At 32.0% G+C, this 20,880-nt stretch overlaps 8 protein-coding genes across 8 annotated transcripts, besides 2 other annotated features; 4 read left to right on the plus strand and 4 right to left on the minus strand.

Annotated features, from left to right (window-relative positions):
- The first annotated feature begins 509 nt into the window (after positions 1-509).
- Positions 510-547: a mobile genetic element.
- A 1,103-nt stretch (positions 548-1,650) lies between these two features.
- On the plus strand, positions 1,651-2,058 carry TVAGG3_0733200 (uncharacterized protein; the record flags this gene model as incomplete). Its single annotated transcript, XM_001317959.2, has 1 exon — positions 1,651-2,058. One exon carries the CDS (start codon positions 1,651-1,653, stop codon positions 2,056-2,058), a length of 408 nt encoding a protein of 135 aa, XP_001317994.2.
- Positions 2,059-2,813: 755 nt separating this feature from the next.
- Positions 2,814-3,200: a mobile genetic element.
- Positions 3,201-3,827: 627 nt separating this feature from the next.
- Positions 3,828-7,181, minus strand: TVAGG3_0733220 (cyclic nucleotide phosphodiesterase family; the record flags this gene model as incomplete). The annotated part of the gene is made up of 1 exon (XM_001317958.1): positions 3,905-7,168. One exon carries the CDS (start codon positions 7,166-7,168, stop codon positions 3,905-3,907), a length of 3,264 nt encoding a protein of 1,087 aa, XP_001317993.1.
- A 471-nt stretch (positions 7,182-7,652) lies between these two features.
- On the minus strand, positions 7,653-8,661 carry TVAGG3_0733230 (uncharacterized protein; the record flags this gene model as incomplete). The annotated part of the gene is made up of 1 exon (XM_001317957.1): positions 7,663-8,661. The coding sequence occupies one exon, from the start codon at positions 8,659-8,661 to the stop codon at positions 7,663-7,665; it is 999 nt and encodes a 332-aa protein (XP_001317992.1).
- A 76-nt stretch (positions 8,662-8,737) lies between these two features.
- Positions 8,738-11,282, plus strand: TVAGG3_0733240 (Rab guanyl-nucleotide exchange factor protein; the record flags this gene model as incomplete). Its single annotated transcript, XM_001317956.2, has 1 exon — positions 9,002-10,966. One exon carries the CDS (start codon positions 9,002-9,004, stop codon positions 10,964-10,966), a length of 1,965 nt encoding a protein of 654 aa, XP_001317991.1.
- Positions 11,283-11,998: 716 nt separating this feature from the next.
- On the minus strand, positions 11,999-12,668 carry TVAGG3_0733250 (RNA polymerase III core binding; the record flags this gene model as incomplete). Its single annotated transcript, XM_001317955.2, has 1 exon — positions 12,017-12,658. One exon carries the CDS (start codon positions 12,656-12,658, stop codon positions 12,017-12,019), a length of 642 nt encoding a protein of 213 aa, XP_001317990.1.
- A 605-nt stretch (positions 12,669-13,273) lies between these two features.
- Positions 13,274-14,603, minus strand: TVAGG3_0733260 (eukaryotic translation initiation factor 2alpha kinase protein; the record flags this gene model as incomplete). The annotated part of the gene is made up of 1 exon (XM_001317954.1): positions 13,307-14,590. One exon carries the CDS (start codon positions 14,588-14,590, stop codon positions 13,307-13,309), a length of 1,284 nt encoding a protein of 427 aa, XP_001317989.1.
- Positions 14,604-16,292: 1,689 nt separating this feature from the next.
- Positions 16,293-17,357, plus strand: TVAGG3_0733270 (uncharacterized protein; the record flags this gene model as incomplete). Its single annotated transcript, XM_051244614.1, has 1 exon — positions 16,293-17,357. The coding sequence occupies one exon, from the start codon at positions 16,293-16,295 to the stop codon at positions 17,355-17,357; it is 1,065 nt and encodes a 354-aa protein (XP_051091201.1).
- Positions 17,358-17,405: 48 nt separating this feature from the next.
- On the plus strand, positions 17,406-20,873 carry TVAGG3_0733280 (DNA/RNA polymerases family; the record flags this gene model as incomplete). Its single annotated transcript, XM_051244615.1, has 1 exon — positions 17,406-20,873. One exon carries the CDS (start codon positions 17,406-17,408, stop codon positions 20,871-20,873), a length of 3,468 nt encoding a protein of 1,155 aa, XP_051091202.1.
- Between the last annotated feature and the right edge of the window lie 7 nt (positions 20,874-20,880).

Raw genomic sequence — 20,880 nt, forward strand, 5'->3', positions numbered from 1 at the left:
ACTATTCATCTATTAGTAAACACTACCGTATATTATTTTTTAAGCTATCTTATTTTTTGAACTTTTATTCAAATCTTTGGTCGCAAGAAGAATTGCATGATAAATAAAAACATTTAATCAAAGTCAATTTTATTTTTCATATTCAAATGGACTGAGTGTTAACATTTAACAATTTTTGCTAATTGTCGTCAAAAATTAGGCGTAAAGCAAAAATTGATATTTAATATGGTTTTATGATAGATAAGCATTATATTCCCACTCATTATATTCGTAAATTTTGAGGTTTATCCTTCGCTTTTAAGATCATTGAATTTGATTTTTATATAAAATAGTTATATATTAGAAAATAATATGAGTTTATGTGATATTATTTTTCAGAAGATTTTGTGTTCTTCTTCAAAATTTTATTTTTTTTATTAAAAAGAATCTTTACAAAATATACATTTACTTTAATTAATATTTAAAAACGTGCTCTATCAAAAGTTCCAAAAATTCAATAGTTTAGCTTTTCTGAGGTGTCACTTTTGATGAATTTCTGTTTACAACAATAATAATGCTTATAGAACCCTCTTGCTATTGTGTCAAAATTGCGAAACCGATAGCAAAAATATCTCGCAATATCAAAATTGAGATATTGAGTGAATTATGCATTATAGAGATTAAAAATCTGATTTGTGAAAACATCTCATCAGTTTCTAGCTAATTCAAAAATCTTTACTATCTTATTCGATTAAAATGAAAAGGGAATAGTTTCATTATGCTTTAAATGACAGCCTTATAATATAATCATAGTTTTCGCTCAATATGCAGCATTTTTTTTCGAAATCTATGGTCAATGTCCTAAATACTGATTGCTTTGCATTCATATCTCTTACATTTTCTATACCCACATCACTATTCATTGCTATTCCTATCTTTTTCATTTTTGTTTGTTTCTCATAATTTCTCAAAAAACACGATAACTTGATATTTGTAAATATCATACTTTATAACGTAAATAAGAACTTGACCTATTAAGAAAAGCAGTAATGAAAAGAAAATCTGAAATTCATAAAAATTACAAGTTTCTGATGACAATTAGCTTAATTAAACCAGGTACAAGATTATATAATTGTATTTTCTATCCAATTATCCATATAATATCTTATCCAGAAAAAATAACTTGATCAATACCAAATGATTTTTTAACTAGTAAATAAAGTATTTTCTTTACACACACATTGTATATCATAGTTTTTTTTTTTGGTTTCGCAAAACATCCAAAAACAAATATGCTATAAAAGTGACAATTTTAGCAAAACGAAACCCTTATTTATTATATTCGTGCAGCGAATGATAGAAATAATATAAAGCCAAATTTCGGGCAAATAAAATGGAATCCGAAAAAGCTAATCATAGAGCAGGCATAATATTTTATAGGATATTAAACAATACTATTGCTGTTTTCATAAATATTGGTCGATAAAAATGCAAGCAACGTGCTGGAATTTTCTTTGCCGGGTCTTGAAAATTCTATGCCTACAAAATTTATTCCATTTTTACTGTTTTGGCTTAGTATCTTTTCTTTGTTTTTTAATAAATTCTCAAATAACGAATTATTCAATTTTGAAAGATTGCCGTTGCTTTGAAAAAACGCATGCATTTTTCTCCATGGCCTTTGTTGGTTTTTACGTTGTTGGTGTTTTTATGGTAGTTTTTATTATATTGGCAATAATTATGGCTCTATGCCGTATGGGAATTATTCAAGGACCATGCACACCTGTTTGGAATCGGAAAAAGAGTTCGAGTTCATCGTCATCTTCTTCAAAGAAAAAGAAGAATGGTCCAATCGTTTATTCAAGCTATCCTCAGGGTGGCTATCCTCAGCAAGGATACCCACAGCAACCATATCCACAACAATCATACCCACAGCAAGGTTATCCACCACAAGGTTACCCACCACAAGGAGGTGTTCCACCACCACCACCACAAGGCTACGCAGGTCCTCCTCCACAAAATTATTCCGCTCCTCCTTCACCACCACCTCCTCCACAAGGATATGCTCCACCACCACAGTAATTACATTTTATGTATGTGATTATCCATTTGTAGATTATAAACTCAAATTTTTAAAATAATATTATTTAATAAAAAAAGCAATAAGGATTTACGTATTGAGTTTTATATTAGGATAAGAATATAATTTAAGAAAGCTTTTTAAAAAAGGTAAAAATAACGAATTTTCAAAATTTCAAAAATTTGAAAAACTAGAAGTAGTCCAAAAGATGTTATTTTGTTGCATGCTAAGTAGTGTCAATGTGTAAACCTCTCAATTTTATCGTCGGGGAAGCAACATAATTCCCTCAAAAATATTGAAAAAATATAGAAAATAAAATGAATTAAGATGTACTTAAAATGAGAAATAGATTATGATATTAGATTTTAGAAAAAACAGACTTTTGATATAACTTTTGAGAATCTCATATAAAAAAAAGCATTTAAAAATAAATTTAAATATCTTATTTATTTTACTATTGTAAATATATTCTGAGATTTTTAGAAAAAAACACTTTTCATAAGTATTCAATATTTGAATACGCTCCAAAAAAGAATAGATTCTTTTATATTCGCTTATATAAAAGGAGACTCTCTATCAGATGCGAATGCCTGAATTCAGCACCTCTGATAGAGAGTTTCCTCTTATATAAGCGGATCTTTTTCATGAGTTATTGTTAATATAAAAACAAAATCTACCAATATGAGAAATTAAACCCTGCGAGGCACCAGTCTAGAACTGGCACTTCGCAGGGTTTAATTTCTCTTGACAAATGACAAAACTTGTTCGCAATTGTGAACCATTGCGAGCAAGTTTGCCAGATATCTGGAAGGAATTGCTCCTTATGATATATGCATTGTAACTGTATATATCATAAAGAGCAATTCCTTCAATTAAACGCAAAAACTTTGGTGCAATCGTTGCTGATTGCACCAAAGTTTTCGAACTTTCCCGAGGGAATTGGAGGGTGAGAGATACATAGTCTATCTATGTACCTCCCACCCTCCAAATCCCACTCTAAATGGGAGAAACTTTGTTCGCATGTTATCTTATTCAAACAAAGTTTCTCCCATTTAGAGAAGGAATAGGAGCCTACCAGGCACTGATATATAATCAGTGCTTTGTAGGCTCCTATTCCTAATAAAAATTTGAAAACTTTGGAGCATTTGATTATTGTATTTTGTCAAGAGAAATTCAACCCTGCGAAGTGCCAGTTCTAGACTGGTGCCTCGCAGGGTTTAATTTCTCATATTGATAGATTTTGATGTTTTTATATTAACAATAACTCATGAAAAAGATCCGCTTATATAAGAGGAAACTCTCTATCAGAGGTGCTGAATTCAGGCATTCGCATCTGATAGAGAGTCTCCTTTTATATAAGCGAATATAAAAGAATCTATTCTTTTTTGGAGCGTATTTTCAAATATTGAATACTTATGAAAAGTGTTTTTCCTAAAAATTTAATATAATGCTTAGCACAATATATAAAATTAAAATATCTATAATTATTTTCTATATCACACTTTTCATTACACCTTGAAAAGTCTTCTCAAACTCTATTTTTAATTATTTTTTAGATATATCTCAAGTGTGATTATTCAAAAACTCATATAGACTATATTTATTTTTTTTCATTCAAAAAATTATATGAGAATCTCAAATTAACTTTCAAATTTTTTATTTTAAAAACATATTAATAATCATATTTTAAGATACTTTTTCGCCCCAAAAAATAATCGAACTTCCTCGACGATTAATAGGATCTCAATTTCTATCGTTGACACTACTTAGCATGCAACAATTTTATTATCAGAAAACAAAAAGTAAATCAATATTTATTATTACTTCCAAAGAAAAAAAAATCAAAAATTATGCTGGAGTTTGTTGTTTTTCTTGAGCAGCAGTTCTTTCCTTCCAAACTTCCAAGTTACTTCTAATCTGATCAACGTTACATTGAAGAGGAGGCATAGCTCTAGCAGCTGCTTCAAACAAAGGCAAGCAAACGAAGGTGTAAAAGCCAATTTGAGACTTTGGTTTGTTCAAATGACTTCTATCATTAAGATCTGATGTATATTGCATTCCTTGAGCCATTTCCAAGTCACCTTGTCTAAAGAACTCTTCGCAAAGAACATCGCACCATTTATCAGCGAGTTCGAATGGTCTTGATACATTAGAAATATCAGCGCATTTCAAAATCAATTCCAAATAATAAGAAACGTCATCAGGGTTATCAATACTTAGTTTTCCTTCATCCATGATACCATTTATTTCTTTAAGGAATGTGAAATGCTTCGCCATATCTGTAGCGAGAATCAAATTGATGATTGTCGTCCAAATCTTCTTGTATTGTTCTGCATTTAATTTTGCAAAAATATTCGTTTCTTCTTTGGAAATAACTGAAATTGCCATGGCGCAATGATGTGTTTCCATGACTGATTGGTTCTTAAACAAAATACCTAATGGCGTCTCTGCTTTAACATTATAAACATTTGTGAAACCATCGTGATTTGCATCATGACAAATTGCAGCAACTAAAAGTGCAAAAATGTCAAATTTTGTCAGTTTTGAGACAATTCCTGATGTTTCTAATTCGAATGTTACATATTGTGTAACATCTACTGCATGGCGCCAGTTGTGGTAAGGAACTTTCTTGTATGTAGCAGAAATTGCCGACAAAAATCTGAAGAATTTTTCATTGGAAATGTCAAATTCTCTCAATAAATCGAAATGATTAAATATTCCGAAAACAACTTGGAACCAACCAATTGGGTTATTGTCGTAAGCTTGTGCATCAAACTCTCTACAGATGAAGACCTTCTCGTCCATCTTAAGCTTCTCAGGTACATTGTAATCAGCTCTTTCTTCTGGTTTGATCCAATCTTTGATGCCTTTTTCGATTGTTCCCAAAGTTGCAATTTCTCTTAATTCAGATCTTTCGAGAGAAATTGCTGCGAAAACTGCGAAACAATCAATGAGTTTTGCATCTTCCATGAGGATCTTTGAATTACTGGAGATCTCCATGACGCCAATGAACTTTCCACTCGTAGTTAATAATGAGAAAATAACAATAGATTCTCCATTTTTCATCGCAGAAGAAACAGAGTTTGTACTTGTCATCGATGAACTTGAATTTCCATCGAATAAAACAGAAACTCTGCTGCTGGAACTACTCGATCTCTTTGACATTTTAAGAGATGTTCCGCCTTTCTGTGATGTTGTAGCGGCCAAGGGATCATTGGATTGTTCGCAGGCAACGATTTCTTGGACTTCTGTCTCATTGAAAATCGTTGTTTTCATATATTGCTTCATTTGAGAAGCAAATAACGTTCCGTGATTAATAGGATCGCCAATTGACTCGAAAGGTGTTAATGAACCATCTTGTTCTGATAAGAAAATGGTTGCTCTGGCAGCGTGAACAACAACTTTGGCTTGGGAAAGAATTTCGTTGATAACTTCGTTAATTGACTTTGTCTTGTTCAAAGATGCGGACAAATCAACGAAAGAACGAAGTTGTCTCGTGAGATCTAATGATGCCTGGTACAATCTGGCGTTATCCAGTGAAATACCACAGAAAACGTTGAATGCAACAACCATTTTAAGGTCTTCATCATCGAAACAGTCGCCATCGATCTTGTTGATCATTTCTGTGACACCAACAATGTCATTCCTGTTGTTAAAAATGGGAACAGTCACAAGATTTCGAGTATGATATCCTGTCTTCTTATCTACGGACTGATCGAAACGTGGATCGGCATAAGCATCAGGAATATTGACGATATTGCCGGTAGTTACTGTGTAACCAACGATACCTCTGGACATAGGAATTCTGATTGACTTGTTGAGGCCTCCTTGGAATCTAGTGATGAGCTCTTTCTTCTCATTATCAACAAGGAAGAGAGAACAACGCTCTGTATGAAGGAGTTGGCAAGCTCTCGTCATAATCATCGGAACAAGGGTATCAATATCGAGAACTCCTGATAGGGCTTCGGCGACTTCAAGAAGAGCTCGAAGACGCTCGGCAAGTAAATCTCCGGCTTCGGCCGGATCTCCATCGGAAGTAAATGCGCGGCCAATGATTGAAGAAAAGCCATTGAGTTTGGCGCTATCTGATGTATTGAAAGCGCCCTTCTCTGGTGCACGAAGAACAATGGCGTAAATGCAATCATCAGCAATAATCGGTTGAACTAAAATTGGAACATCCTTGTTACCATCGATGTGCTCATCGTAGCCTTCTGCAGAAAGAATCCTTTCTAAGTTTAACTGAATCTGGTTCTTTAAAGCAATTGTTGCGATACCAGCTGTTCCTTGCAATTTTTCGAATTCCTGCTTCTCGCGATTGTATACTGAGTAGCTCTGATCGGCTGCTGTGTACGCGTAGATGTCTACTTTCTGACAAACAAAGAAATGTCTTAATTTGTCAACAACAACTGTAAATGGATTCGAACCTTTCTTGATTTGAGTAAGAGAGATTGGGAATAATGGATCAACTTCCGGTTGGAACAATAAAGTTGAATAAGTCCGGAATTTCGCTGCAAATTTCATCAAATGCTCGATTTCTTCAGATGAGAACATCGGAGAATCTGCTCTGCGTGTAATTTGAACAATTACGAGAACTTTGTTACGACGATCGGTTAAAGGAAGATATAATAACGAACAATTAGATTCATCAATCATAGGATCGTAAAAATCGTGAATTGCTGGATTAGGACAAGCAATAATTTCTTTTGTTTTGTAGCAAAAGCTTAAAACGGAATTCTGATAATTTGTACTTTTTGTTAAAGTTGGAGAGTATAAACGCTGTGATTTTTCTCTGTCAAACCATGCAAAAACGTGTTGGCATGGGATATAGTTCGCTAAAGCTAACTCAATTGATCCGGCCAATGAATATTTTTGAGAAAATTCAAAAAGCTTATCCATTGTTTTTCCAGGCGATGTTTTAATTTCTGTTTTATGTGTTTGTAGCGATGATGTTGTGCCAGCTTGTTTTGGTTGACCTTTAACAACAGGAATTATATTTAAAGCATATGGATTGTATTTTCTTGGATTTGTGCTTGCCAAACGTGAAGAGGAATTACCGGCTTGTGGTACGACACCATATTTTCTTGGATCAATACCATAGTGTCCGCGCCGCATTCTTGAATTATTTTTTCCTCAGAATTTAAATAACGAACAATTGTATACAAATCTTTACAATAAGAAATGGTTGTCACTAAATTAGTGTTCTTTTAATACATTAAATTTCTTGATTCAATAGATGTAAATCTATGAAAAGTGCCGAATTTTTTTATATCATCGAAGTTTGGAAAGGATATTATTCATTTCTAGCGAAAACAAATGCAGTATGGTCTATACATAAAGATATTACATGTTATGGGAATACCTTCCAACTCATATTGTTTCATATGGAAATTATATTTACAATATTCCGCATTCAAACCAATTGAAACCTTTTGCCTCCTAGATGGATATACTATACCTGCTCTGAAAACTGTAAGAACCATGTTATCCACTGAAGATAAGTTCAAATATGCTTTAAATATCTGTATCTAACTATAGTTTAAATAGTTCATATTAATATGATTAAAAATATTGTTAATTTAAGATACAGGAAAAATACAAACAAATTTTTATTCTCCATCACTGCTTGATGATAATAAATTAGCGAAAAAGTTTTGAGATTCTTGTATTAACTGGTCTAGTTTCCTTGTCAATACGATTTTTGGTTCTTCTTGGTCAGAATCCGATGAAACATCATCGAATTGACCAATGAATGAAAGAGATGCGTCCAACTCATTCTCTTCCATTTCATTACTTGGTATCCTATCAAAAACAGTTTCGAAATGAAAATTATTTTGATATGGATACATCATATCTAAGAAATGTGAATGATGTTCTGTATTTCGTGGTTTTTGACAAGGTTCTTTATCAAATATATCGAAAGTATCAATATCTAAGTTTAGTTTTTTCGGCGGCTTCCAACCATTTTTAATTGCAATTTTTTGCCAGATTTCTCGTATTTGTTCTGTTGTTAGAACCATAGGAGTATGTACTTCTTCTTGAATTATTGATTTTTTAATCATAATATCTGTCGCTTTGATAGTTATTGGAGTAATTGATGGTTCAAGTACTTGCAAACTATTTAGACTTCCAATACAAAGTGTGGACATGATAGTTCCGCAAGGAGCACTGTTTCCTAAACGTATAAAGCGAATATCTTCATGATTTGCTATATAATTCACAGAACCTGGAGATTTCTGCTTAGATGACTGTGCGAAAGCGCTAGCTACTTGTTTTTCTCTTTGATCATTAGTATATAATGCGATATCCAAATAGAAATGTGATAGGTTAGGTATGATTTTGGAATCTGATAAGTCAATCATGTATGCCATTTGAAAATCCACTTGATTTGTTGTACAATATACAATATTAGACTTCAATTCTTCGAGTTCATCGTGAATTTTAACTGATAATGAGAGATGTTTGTAGCTATATTTATTTAATTGTCTTGCTGAGCGCAATACGACAAGCGCATACATTTCTTCTTTCTGTATTATCTGGCTTGATGCTCTCCCCATACGCGCCAGTGATCGGCGGCTTGATGGAGGAGTATAGTCTCTTCCATACATCCGATCGGGATTTTATAGTATAATTATTAATAATTCCGTAATCAATTCAAAATTTAACTTGTTTGATATATTTACACGGATTATTAATAAATCGACTCGATTTGATATAAGTTTGTTATATCAATGATTATGGATCCTCATATCTTACAGTTCAAAATCTTTCATATAAATACTTGTTGATTTTAATTATTGAGCTATTGGATTGTTCCTGATTTGTTATTTTATGAATATATATATTTCACACGGTGAAATATCCGAACTCCTATTTAATTCTTCATTTGGAAACTAATGAATCGATGCGAAAAAATCCGGGAATGATAAAAAATGTCAATTTTTTGAGATGCTTCGCTTCTGTACAGAAGGAGGACCTTTAATTGATTACGTTTTTAACATCATTGTATCAAAGGCTGACACGAAATTCGATGTAGCTTTCGAACAAGTTTATCCAAAAGAACCTGCAGATCCAAAATTCGTTAATACTTTCAAGGTTTTCGTATATCCTGATGCAAATGCTATAGAATCGAACTCATTTTTCAATTTTATTATCGGCGATACAGCTGTTGATTTCAATCACGGTTTTATTAAATATGATAATAATACAACTGGTCGCTGTATCATTTCTAAATATTACTATCCGACACTATTCAAGAAACTACTTGTGTCACATAAAAATGATTTGCAGGATATCGCAAAAGTTTTAGTTGTTGAGCCAAATCAAACAGAAATCAACGTAGACGGAAAGGACTACCAGCTCAGTGGCGCATCTGAGAAACAAAAGTTACTTAAGATCATATTCAAGACATTTTCTCCTTTCGAAATTTCAAAAATTATTATTAATATGCTCGAAGCTCGTCACATCTTCCCTATTTCACTAAATCTCTCGAAACTTAGCCGTGCCGTTGCTGCTTTACCTCTTCTTATTGAGCCTTTCCGTTGGAATATGAATCAAATTCCAGTCCTTCCAATTGCCTTAAAAGATGCAACAAATATTCCTGTTCCGACAATGATTGGTATCTCAGATCCGACAATTTTACTTGAAGGAAGAATTGATAATCACATTTTAGTCAATTTAGATACGTTTTGCGTTGTCGAAAACCCTCCTTTCAACGTTGATTCACCAAAAGCATTAGATGTACTTACATTACAGCTTGGTTTCCAAAACCAAGTCACAGATGAATTAAAACATTGGGCAAAACTGAAATCTTTCCCTCACAAACATATCCAGAAAATCATCAGATTATTTATCAGTGAGTATTTGATGATTTTTACGGGCCGCGTAAGAAATGTAAATGATTTTGTCGCTGCAACGTCGAAATTCCCAGAAGCATTAGCAGAAAGCCAAGTTATCCATGATTTGGCCCAATTGGATGCTCTTCCACCACAAATCAAGTCAAGATTTAATGACTTTTTCGCCGAAATCTTCAATGGCTCTGCTCCTCAAGTTAAATTGTACAAATCACCGTCATCATCTTGCAAACAAAATGCCATGAGTATAAGTCCAAGTAAACCAGAATTGGTCAAACAACAACCAGATTTACTTGGAATTTCGGATGGCCAATCAGACAATGGCCAGACAACAGCAGAAGCTCCTCAGCGTAGTAGCAGTATGTCATTCAACCCATTTTTTGACATGTCCACTCCTGCATCTACTCCATCTAAAGAAGAGACAAAGGCAGTTGGTTTCGGACCATTCGCAAATCAACAAACTACTCAACAGGCACCAGTAAATGAGGTTACCGACCTGTTTGCACCTGGTCCAGCAAGAAATTCGGCTGATTTATTCGCTCCTGCTCCTTCTAACGATTTATTCGGCCAAACAACGCCTGTAAAAGATATTTTCCAGCCACAGCAACAATCCACTCCTATTAATGACTTATTTGGCCAAACTCCACCAGCAAATAGGAGTCCATTTGCTAGCCAGCAAACAGCAACACCAAATAACAATCCATTTGCTAATACATTCGTGAAAGATCCTTTCTCGAGTCAAAAAGCGCAAACTCCAGGAAAAGATTTCTTTGGAATTTCGAGTTCTCCTGTTCAGCCAAGAAATCAGCCGCAAGTATCAATGACTCTAGGTAGAGAAGATAATAAACCTACCTTCATTTCATTTGATGCTCAGCCAAATTCGATGCAAAAATCTTCTTCAAATACTTTTGATCCATTTGCTGACTTTTCTGCGGGCCAAGGCAATATGAATCCATCGCCAAATAAGTCATCAAATGCATTCGATCCGTTCATAAGCCCAATGGTTCCGAAAACAAAGAAACCAGATAGAAATTCAAATAATTTCGACTTGTTCTCATGAAACAATCCATTTTGACGTTCACTCGTGATATCACATCTGTTACTTAATAAAAGTATTTATATATTAATTCAATCACATGAAGTCAAATATTTTATAGTTTTTTTATCTAAATGATTTATCATGAATGCATGCTAAAGTGTCTTTCTATTCAAATAAGTCCATTACTTTTATATCCGAAAGTTCACCAAAACAATTTTGCTCTGAAAATGAAAAATTAATTGTTTCGTGGCTCATGTTTATATTCATGTGGCCAATGCTATTAAAACTCAATTGTTATTTGATTTTATTTAAAGCATTGTTGGGAAGAAGATTGTATGAAACACAGTGAGATCAAATGCAATTCAGAATGAATTCATTGTTTTCAGATAAATCCTCATGTGCGATTATATTGTTTTCAGATAATAAGTATGATGATATGAGATTTGTGTCTTGAAAGTAGTCTCATCATTCGTAATTTTTTTGAATTTATCGAATCTGAATTTAATTCGTAAATATTCGACTTTACTATATCTATATGAGTATTTTTAGGCTCATTGCGAAAATTGATACGAGTTTTCAAATTTCACGTGTAAAAAAGAAAATGATGAGAATAGTATATTGAATCAAATTTAGAAGCAATATAAAAAGCCTGCCATCATGTCGGCACTTTTTGAATTCGACCATTTATTCAATTCCGAGGACGATAGATCCGGCCAGAAAAATTATTTTCACTTGGCCAAGTGAAATCACTATTTCCCAGCCAGTGAGGATTAGTACATACGACCACTACTAACAGGAAAGAGACAACTCAACACAACGAATCAATATATATAGCAAATTACTTGCAATCATTAATTCACACGTTTAAAATTTCATATCAAAATTAATTTTCAAGGAATGAAAAAGTTTAGACCATGAATCATTGATTCTTACAGCATTTTAATACACATACAAATAGAGATTTCTTACAGTTCACGATAGCCATATCTCCAAAAAAATTATCTTTTGTCAGGCCAAGAAAATAACAGTAAAAAAGCAAAAAACGCGACGAGATAAGAAAAGAAAGAATATTTAAAAAACACCATACTGATAATAATTATCGATAAGGCATTCAGCGTAAGAGCAAGACTCGTCTTCGTCCTCACTTTCGAATCCCTGGGCGCCCTCGCGGATGTGGAAGAGGAGAACCTTGCGTGCCTTATCGTTTACAAACAAAAAAACCTTACTCCACAACGCTCCGTTCTCAGTAAAAACATCGGAGCATGTTGGCTCGTAAGCATATATATCGCAGAAAGCCGGTGAGACGTCATTTTCGATGGCGTTCCACAGGTGGGCCGATAACGCTTCGTTATCAGGCAAGTACGACGAGACGTTCCAGGAGATAGTTGATCTGGCCTGTTCCGGCGTCGCAATTCTCTGAAAATGCTCAGGAAGCAAAGTTGAGAATTCATAATCTGGGAATGAATTCTCGAAGGCCTCCTTCATAGCTGTAAATTGATCCTTATGAGGTGTGGCACGTATTCGAAGCGGGCTTTCGCCTCGACTTCGATTCCGACTACTTCGAGCTAGATTATCATCTGAGATACCTGCATTTGAGATTGTTGAGGGAAACTGGAAACATTCTACTTTTCCATATATATGCGATCCACTGCTGCATGCTGCAGAGAGTTCCTGATTGACGTTGAGAAGATAACGGGAGTTGATCCACTTCATTATAAGTCCTACCAATGTTCAGAAAAAGTGGAAAAACGTCCTTCCCTAAAATCTTTGAACAATGTTTGTGTATTATTATAAATACTATCTAGATTTAAATTTTTGCACTGCCCATCATTTCTTTCAATTTTTTGAAAAGTGTAAAATTTTGATAAAAAGATTTACATATTTTTACATGTTTTGGATAATACTACTTATTGTGTTTTTATCAAAATTTCTATCGGATTTGAATTGATCGCTCTATATATTTTTTTCATTTATTTACGATCCATCTTAAATTACAATCAGCGCATCTCTCCTGAATTAAGTGATTACTTGTAGCATATTGAATAGTTTAATCAAGTCGATTTTTCATTTGTAGCATTTTTTACTTCGATAATTCTATATAAAATTGCCAAGTATTGATATGAATTGGTACGGTAAATAGAATGTTAATATACAACTCAAATATAAAGCGTTCGTGTAAAATCTCTATCAAAATCTTGAATAATTTTTGTTCGTTCGAATATTTTTAGTTTTGATATCAGCCATAACTGTATCAATCTACCTGTTTGCTAGTAGTTATTACAAATTTTATCATTAATCCAAAAATCTTCGATGAATAAAAACTCTATCAAACAAATTTTTACAAAAATTATAGCAAAAAAGCTACTCTTCATCTTTCATGCCATGGAATAACGGAAGGTTGAGTATATCCAGAACTGTTGGCCTCTGCTTTGACTCCGTGAAGATGCAACTTTCAACTAAAGAAGAAATTTCAGGGTATTTCGCAGAAAACTCGGGTGGAATCTTACGTGATGATCTAAGATTCCGAATGGATAAGGTTTTCTCCATCCATGTTGTGAATCTTGAGTAAATTTCGAATGCGATTATTCCCAAGCTGTAAACATCATCAGAAGGACCACTATGATGGCCGCTTAATTGTCTCGGTGATGAATAGAGTGGAGTACCTACCTCTTTGACTGTTCTATTCGCTTTTCCGGCCTCTTTTATGATTAATTTATCAATTGGACGTAAAGTGAGGGAACCAACGCGTGGTTGGCTTGCAATTGCATGTTCGTTTTGCTTGCTGTAGTCTTTTTTGCCTTTTATTGATGCAATTCCGAAATCTATTACGGTGATTTTTCCGTAATCGCGAACAATGATATTATTCGGTGAAAAATCACGATGAATAATGTTTTGCGCGTGAATTTCAGAAAGAGCGTATGTTATTTGGTATAAAATAAGCTTTCGTTCTGTATCATCCATATCTTTCTTTTGAAACAGGTAATCGCTAAGTGTAACACCAGGGACATACTGCATTTGAATGTATAACAGTGCTTCCTTTTCATTATCTTTCGATTCTAGCCAAGAACTAAAATATCTAACAATTCTTGGCGAATTCAATGCAGCCAAGCACTGTACTTCTCTAACAGCACTCGAAATTTCGTCTTTTGAGATTCTAACAACTTTCAGAGCGTAGTATTGTTCATCAATGAGATTCAGCACTTTACTTATTTTGCCATAGCCTCCCGAGCCTATGTCACTTATGTGCTGGTAAGCTTGATTGAATGGAGATTCAACTCGTGGTGGAACAAAAGGTAAATCTAAAAAATTTCTGTTTTGTAATTCATCTGTTATTTTAGGTATAAGATCGTCCTCATTAGCTTTATGACATAAATCGGTAATTGTTTGGAGAAGCCATTTAATATCTTCATGATCTGGAGTTGTTTTTTGAAATCCTAATGGATCATCAGATGGTAAATCGAAAGATGTTTGTTTTCTTTGTTGAAATCCTACGGGATTTCCTGGAATCACACCAGCAAAGTTTGTATTGACTGAATTTGGCATTCCTTCAGAGTCATCGTAGGATTGTTCCTCTTCTTGCTTAGTCCCGAAGTCATCCTCGATGTATGAATCTTCAATTTCAATCAATTCTGGGTCGATATCCATAAATTTAATAAGAGGAAAAATGAATTGAAGTGTCAAATTTACGCCTCAAATTATTTCTTGCGATCAATTTTAATCGATCGGAAGATAATCTATGGACAATTTAGAGTAGATTAGATAGAATAGGTAGAGATAATGATATTTTGTTTGCAAACATCAATTATTGACATAAATTAAAGTAGTAGGATATGACGGGTTTAGTGACTTTTTTTGTTACATCTATATATAGACGATGCATTAAAATATATTTATTTATAAATCATTAAAAAAATTAACATTAATTTTAAAATAATTTATTTTTTTATCTTTTATAAAAGAAGCTATATATAGATGATGTCAGATATTCCGCGATTAATTAAACATTGTTTAAATCCTGAATGGGTTAAACTTCAATTTAAAAATGAAGATTGTGAATTATTAAATGAATATGAAAGCCAAAATAAGCTAATGAGGTATAAATATAATGATAAAGAATATTTAATTTCATGGAATCAATGGAGTCATAATCAAAGACCTCATAAACGAGAAGAAGAAATTGAAAATAATGAAATGGAAATCATTGATGACATTAAAGAGGATGGAATTCATATAAAAATAAGAAGTCTGTTTGACCTTAAGAATGATTTATATATAAAAATAAAATAAACTTCTTACGAAAAATTAAAACTTAGTTATGTTTATTATTTTATTTTTTTATTTTGTATGAAATGAGCGTCAAAACTAACAACGTTAAAAAATTAGGATTCACAAACGAGGAAATAAAGGATATATTAGAGTGTTGCATGCTAAGTTCGGTCAACGATAGAAATTGAGTGGAAATTAATCGTCGAGGAAGTGTGATTATGTAAAGTAAAAAAATGTTGTGGGATTTTTAATATTATATATTATTTTATAATAAAAATTTTTTGAGTCATTTTAAGAAGCACATATAATTTTTTGAATTTAAAAATTAAAGTAGTGTCAAACGAATTTATCACTTAATTTAATACTCAGATTTCTTAAAATTAATGAAAAAAAGGTTTTCTGAGAACTTTTGAGAATGGTTTTCAAATTCCATTATTGAAAATATATAGGTATTGTATGAAATTCAAACTCTATATTTATTAAAATTCTAAATTTTTTTAATAAAATAACTTTTCAGAGGAATATGATTTTGAATGGTTGATTAATAAGTATAAAAATGTCTACGATTTTAAGGAGGGAATTGTTCCTTATGAGGAATACATCATAACTATATACCTCATAAGGAACAATTCCCTCTTGATAGCTGGGAAACTTTCTCTGAATAACTTATCATTTGGAGAAAGTTCCCCAGCTATCTATTAGGAACTAAAGGCTATGAGGCACTAATATATAATCAGTGCCTCATAGCCTTTAGTTTCCTATTAAAAACGAGAAAACTTGTTCGAAATGATAAACAATTTCGAACAAGTTTTCTCATTTTAAGGAGGGAATTGTTCCTTATGAGGTATACATCATAACTATATACCTCATAAGGAACAATTCCCTCTTGATATCCTGGATATTTTTGAATATATTTTTTTAATTAAAGTTCTCAAAAGTATTATCAAAAGTGATTTTTTAAAAAATATCTCCAATTAATTAACTAATTAAAAGTATTATATTTTTAAAATTAAATAGTTTTTCAATTTTTTTGAAGGAATTGAGATACTTCCCACGACAACAAAATTGAGAGGTTTACATTATGACTGATCTTAGCATGCAACAAGAGGAGGTGGGTTATGAAGTTAATAAATATTATTTAAGAAATTGTCAAAAATTTGCCGAGTTATTAAATGATTTAGATTATGATGGAAAAATGAATAAAGATGATGTTATAAATTTCTTATATCCTACATCTGAAGAAGAAAAACCTAAAGAACCTGATGTTTTCCCTGAATATTATGAAGAACGGATTAAAGATGATGAATACAATGAAATTGAAAGACTGAAAAAAATAAGAGATGAAATAGATGAAAAAATTAAGGAATTAAGAGAAGTTGAAAAATATAATGAAAATGAAGTAGAGGGTTTAATGAATATCCCAGCTTCAGAATCAGAAGTTCAGAAATCTCATGAAGAAAGATATAAAAATTATGTCTCAGAATCAACACAAAATTTATTAGATGGTGAAATAGACGAAACACTTTCAGAAGAAGGTACTAAATTTATTCGTAAACATAAGTTACAATTTATTGATAATGAGGAATACCCTTGTATCTTACTTTCACCCCCTCTCGATTCTGAGAAATTCAAAAAAGCTCTTAAAAACGTGACATATGCAACTAATACGATTAAGAAAGAAGATCATGATATTTACACAAATTATTATTTAAATAAATGCATAGGTGTTGATAAAGTTTTTGATTTATTAGATAAAATATCAAAAGAAACCATTGGAACCTATAAAATTTTGTGTGATTGTGGTTTCATTGTTGAAGATACCAATAATGTTTCATATGAAAGAACAGCACCGAAGGAAGACGAAGTTGAAAGGTCTATACCATTCGTTATTAAGAACATAAAAGATATGAAAACTTATAAACATTATATTTATTCATTTATTTCAGAAAAAATGGAAGCAACCCATAAAACATCTTCTCATCATTTTATAGCTATTCATACATTCCTTTTCAAAGTTGTGAAATTAAATAAGACAGGAATTAGATTTAATGTATCAGGGTACGCATTCTTGAGTAAATTAAAATGTATTCGTCACGTCGCAGATGATAAAAATTTATGTGTTCTTAATTCATTTTATGGGCTTTAAAAATAAACTTTATTTTTATTTATTTTTTAATTTTTTATTCTTACATAAATGAACAAAAACGGAACAGCTAAAATGAATGATAATCAAATTAGAGCAGAAGGTAGAAGGTTATTTAAACGCTTCTATAACATTCCTGATGGTGTTAATCCTAAAACTCGTAGAAGCTATTTAAATGAAGCAATAGATGCATATGAAGGGTTTAACATTTCATCAGAAAGTGAGAGATTAGCGAGAATGTTAAATGTTAATATTGATTTCTATTATTGTGATCCTCAACCAGAAGACGTGGACATAAATAAGGTAGACTTTCCATTAGTGGAATCAATAATGATAGATCCAGAATTTGAAACAGTAAATATTTTATTAACACAGAGTCCATGTGGAAAACTTCACGCTGACAGAATAACAGACGTTGAAGCACTCACCGGCTATAAAGTTTGTCCATATTGTAAAGAAGAAGTTTATTCTATCCGTGATGATCCAGAAAGGAAAAACCAAAGAAGATTTTTAAAGCATTGTGAGAAATGTAAAGAAAATAATGGGAGATTAATTCAAGACGTTCAGTTGCAAAAGACACAGCAACCATATGCACCACATATTACGAAACAGAAGATATATCAGTGGTTATTAGCTCACAATTTGCAGAAATATTATAAACCGACAAGATATTATATTACTTTTGACTTTGAAACATTAGAGACTAAAGAAGAATTACAACTTTCTGAGTGTGCAACTTTGAACGCTTACTTAAAACCATTCATGGTATCATCAACGGTTAAATTAAACGATAAAACGTATACGAGGAATTTTTGCTTAACTTCGAGTGATTCTTTTATTTCTGATTGGATTGAGTTTTTATTTTCAACCTGTTCATTAGTTGCTAAATCAAATATGAGTCAATACGATGAATTATTGAAGTCGCAAACGGCGGGGACTTTGTCCCATACATTAAATGAAAAACAGAAGGAAGCATTTAAAGAACTTCTAGATGAGGAATTCAATAAAGTGAATATCATAGGTTTTAATTCGGGAAAGTTTGATTTAAATTTAATTCTTCGTGATTTAAACACTGCAAAATGGAAAATAAAATCAATGCTGGGTTCTTCTTCTCAATTTAAGCAAGTCATTGTAAAGAAAACAAACGCTCCATATGAATTGAGATTTATTGACATCAGAAATTATATAGCGGGTGGGACATTAGACCAATTCACTCAAGATTTCGGAAACAATAAATCACGTGTTAAATCCTTTTTCCCTTATCAATTCATCACGTGGGAAAATTACGAAGAAGAATTATATAAAGAGGAACCATTCACGAAAGATTCATTTTATTCAGCATTAACTCAAGAAACTATATCAGATAGTGATTATCAAATATATCTCAATGATGCTAAAAATTTTAAGAATAGATTAGAATATTTTATTCATTATTGCAATAAAGATGTTGAAATTATGATTGACCCAATCGATAAAATTATTGAAGAAACATTTGTTTATAAAATTGATATGCTTCATAATCTTTCTTTATCATCGAATGCTTCAATGATTCGTTACGCTTTAGCATATAAAGACTTTAATCCTAATGAAAAATATCCTGAGGAAGAGATAGAATCAAGTTTTGAATTAACGAAAAAGTATTGGAAATATAAAATTGAATCATATAAGAAACAAGATGAAAAAGCAAAAAGAGATACCAAAAGTAATGTTTCAATGGATGATTTTCAATACTATCACGATTTAATCCTTTCATCTAAATGCAAAATGTGTGGTAAAGCGTTTACATATGTAAATAAACCAACATTGGATAGAATCGATAATGAAAAACCACATACTAAAGAAAATTGTCAGTTAATGTGTTGTTATTGCAATGTCGTGAAATCAAATAAAGATGAAGATGTTCAACGTTTAAGAATCAATTTAAGAAATTATGCATTAAAAAATAATTTACCAATGACTTTAGATTCAATTGAAGCTTATCACATTCTCCGTAATGGAATTACTGGTGGTTTATCAAATGTTCAACATAGAGTAAATATTAAAGGAATCACGCACATTAATAAACTTTCATATAGTCCAGAAACTAAAACTGTATCAAATGAGGACACTTCCAACATTATGACTCATTTCGTTGGTGTTGACTTTAATTCATTATATCCTTCATCATTTTCATCTAATCCTCATGATTTCATTCAATATACTGACCATAAAATGTATATGCCGGGAAGATTGAATGGTGTTATCATTTGTGATACAGCAACAAAGAAAGCAAAAGCACTGGGAATAATTAAGAAGAAAAATACTTTATTCGTGGCTGAAGTAAAGGGTCACATTGATGAAAAATACATTAATGATTACATAAACTTTTTACCGATAATAAGAAACTTAGATATTATCACAGATGAAAAAACAATTGGCAGTTTTATGTATAATTACATGAAATCAAACAATTTACCAGTTGACCAGAAACAGAGGAAATTAACTCAGTTAGCATCAACATACAACCAATATCAACCATTTTCTTCTTATTATCTATGGTATCTAATCGACAGGTTTCATTTTATCATCGATGATATTCAATCAATTTTAACATTTACTAAAAACACTTGTTTTAATGAATTTGCGAACGAATTTATGAACGAAAGACAAAAGGCTGAATTAGAAGGAAATAAAGGAAAAAGTTTATTTTGCAAGATTTCGCTTAATGGATCATATGGTTACGATGCAATGAATACACAAAATTACGCAAAGACTAAAATAATGAATGCACAGAAGGCACGCGTTGCATGTATGTCAAATAAGTTTAAAAACATAAGAGAAATAGGAGAGGATACGTATCAAGTGATGCTTAAAGATAGATTTTATAGATGTGATACATGTTTACAAGAGGCATTCTTCACTTTAGATAACGCAAAATACTGGTATTTAGTTTTCATTTATGATTTTATGTATAAATGCATGGATGTTAATCGTTTTCATTTCATTGAAGGTGATACTGATTCATCTTATTGGGCAATCGCTGGCGACCCAAATCTTCCTAACACTCAAGCATTTCAAGCAATTGTTACCGATAAACAATTTTATGATAAAAACATTTTCAAATTCGCACCATTTGATTTCTTCTGTTTTGATGAGAAATTTAAACCTAAATTAAAGAATAAAGCTGAAGAAAAAGCACATGAGAAGAAGTTATTGGGTTTAGCAATTGAGAAACAAGGTGATAACATGGTTGCTTTATGCCCTAAGTGTTATACATCATTCAACGGTTCAATTGATGGAAGTGATTTTAAAAAGATTGCACAAAAAATGAAAGATGTTAGTTTACGACAAAATAAGCAATTAACACCTAAAAATTATTTGGATATAATAAATGATAAAGTTATTTTCGATGGTCAGAATATTAATTTACAACTTAAAAACGGGTCAATGACTCGCTTAACAATCGGTAAGACTGCATTAACAGGAGCACACACTAAGGCTGTATGTTGTGAAAATGGATGTTGTATGCCATTTATTTAATACAATT

Source organism: Trichomonas vaginalis, chromosome III, assembly GCF_026262505.1.
Source record: "Trichomonas vaginalis G3 chromosome III, whole genome shotgun sequence".
In the NCBI taxonomy this organism is placed as follows: Eukaryota; Parabasalia; order Trichomonadida; family Trichomonadidae; genus Trichomonas; species Trichomonas vaginalis.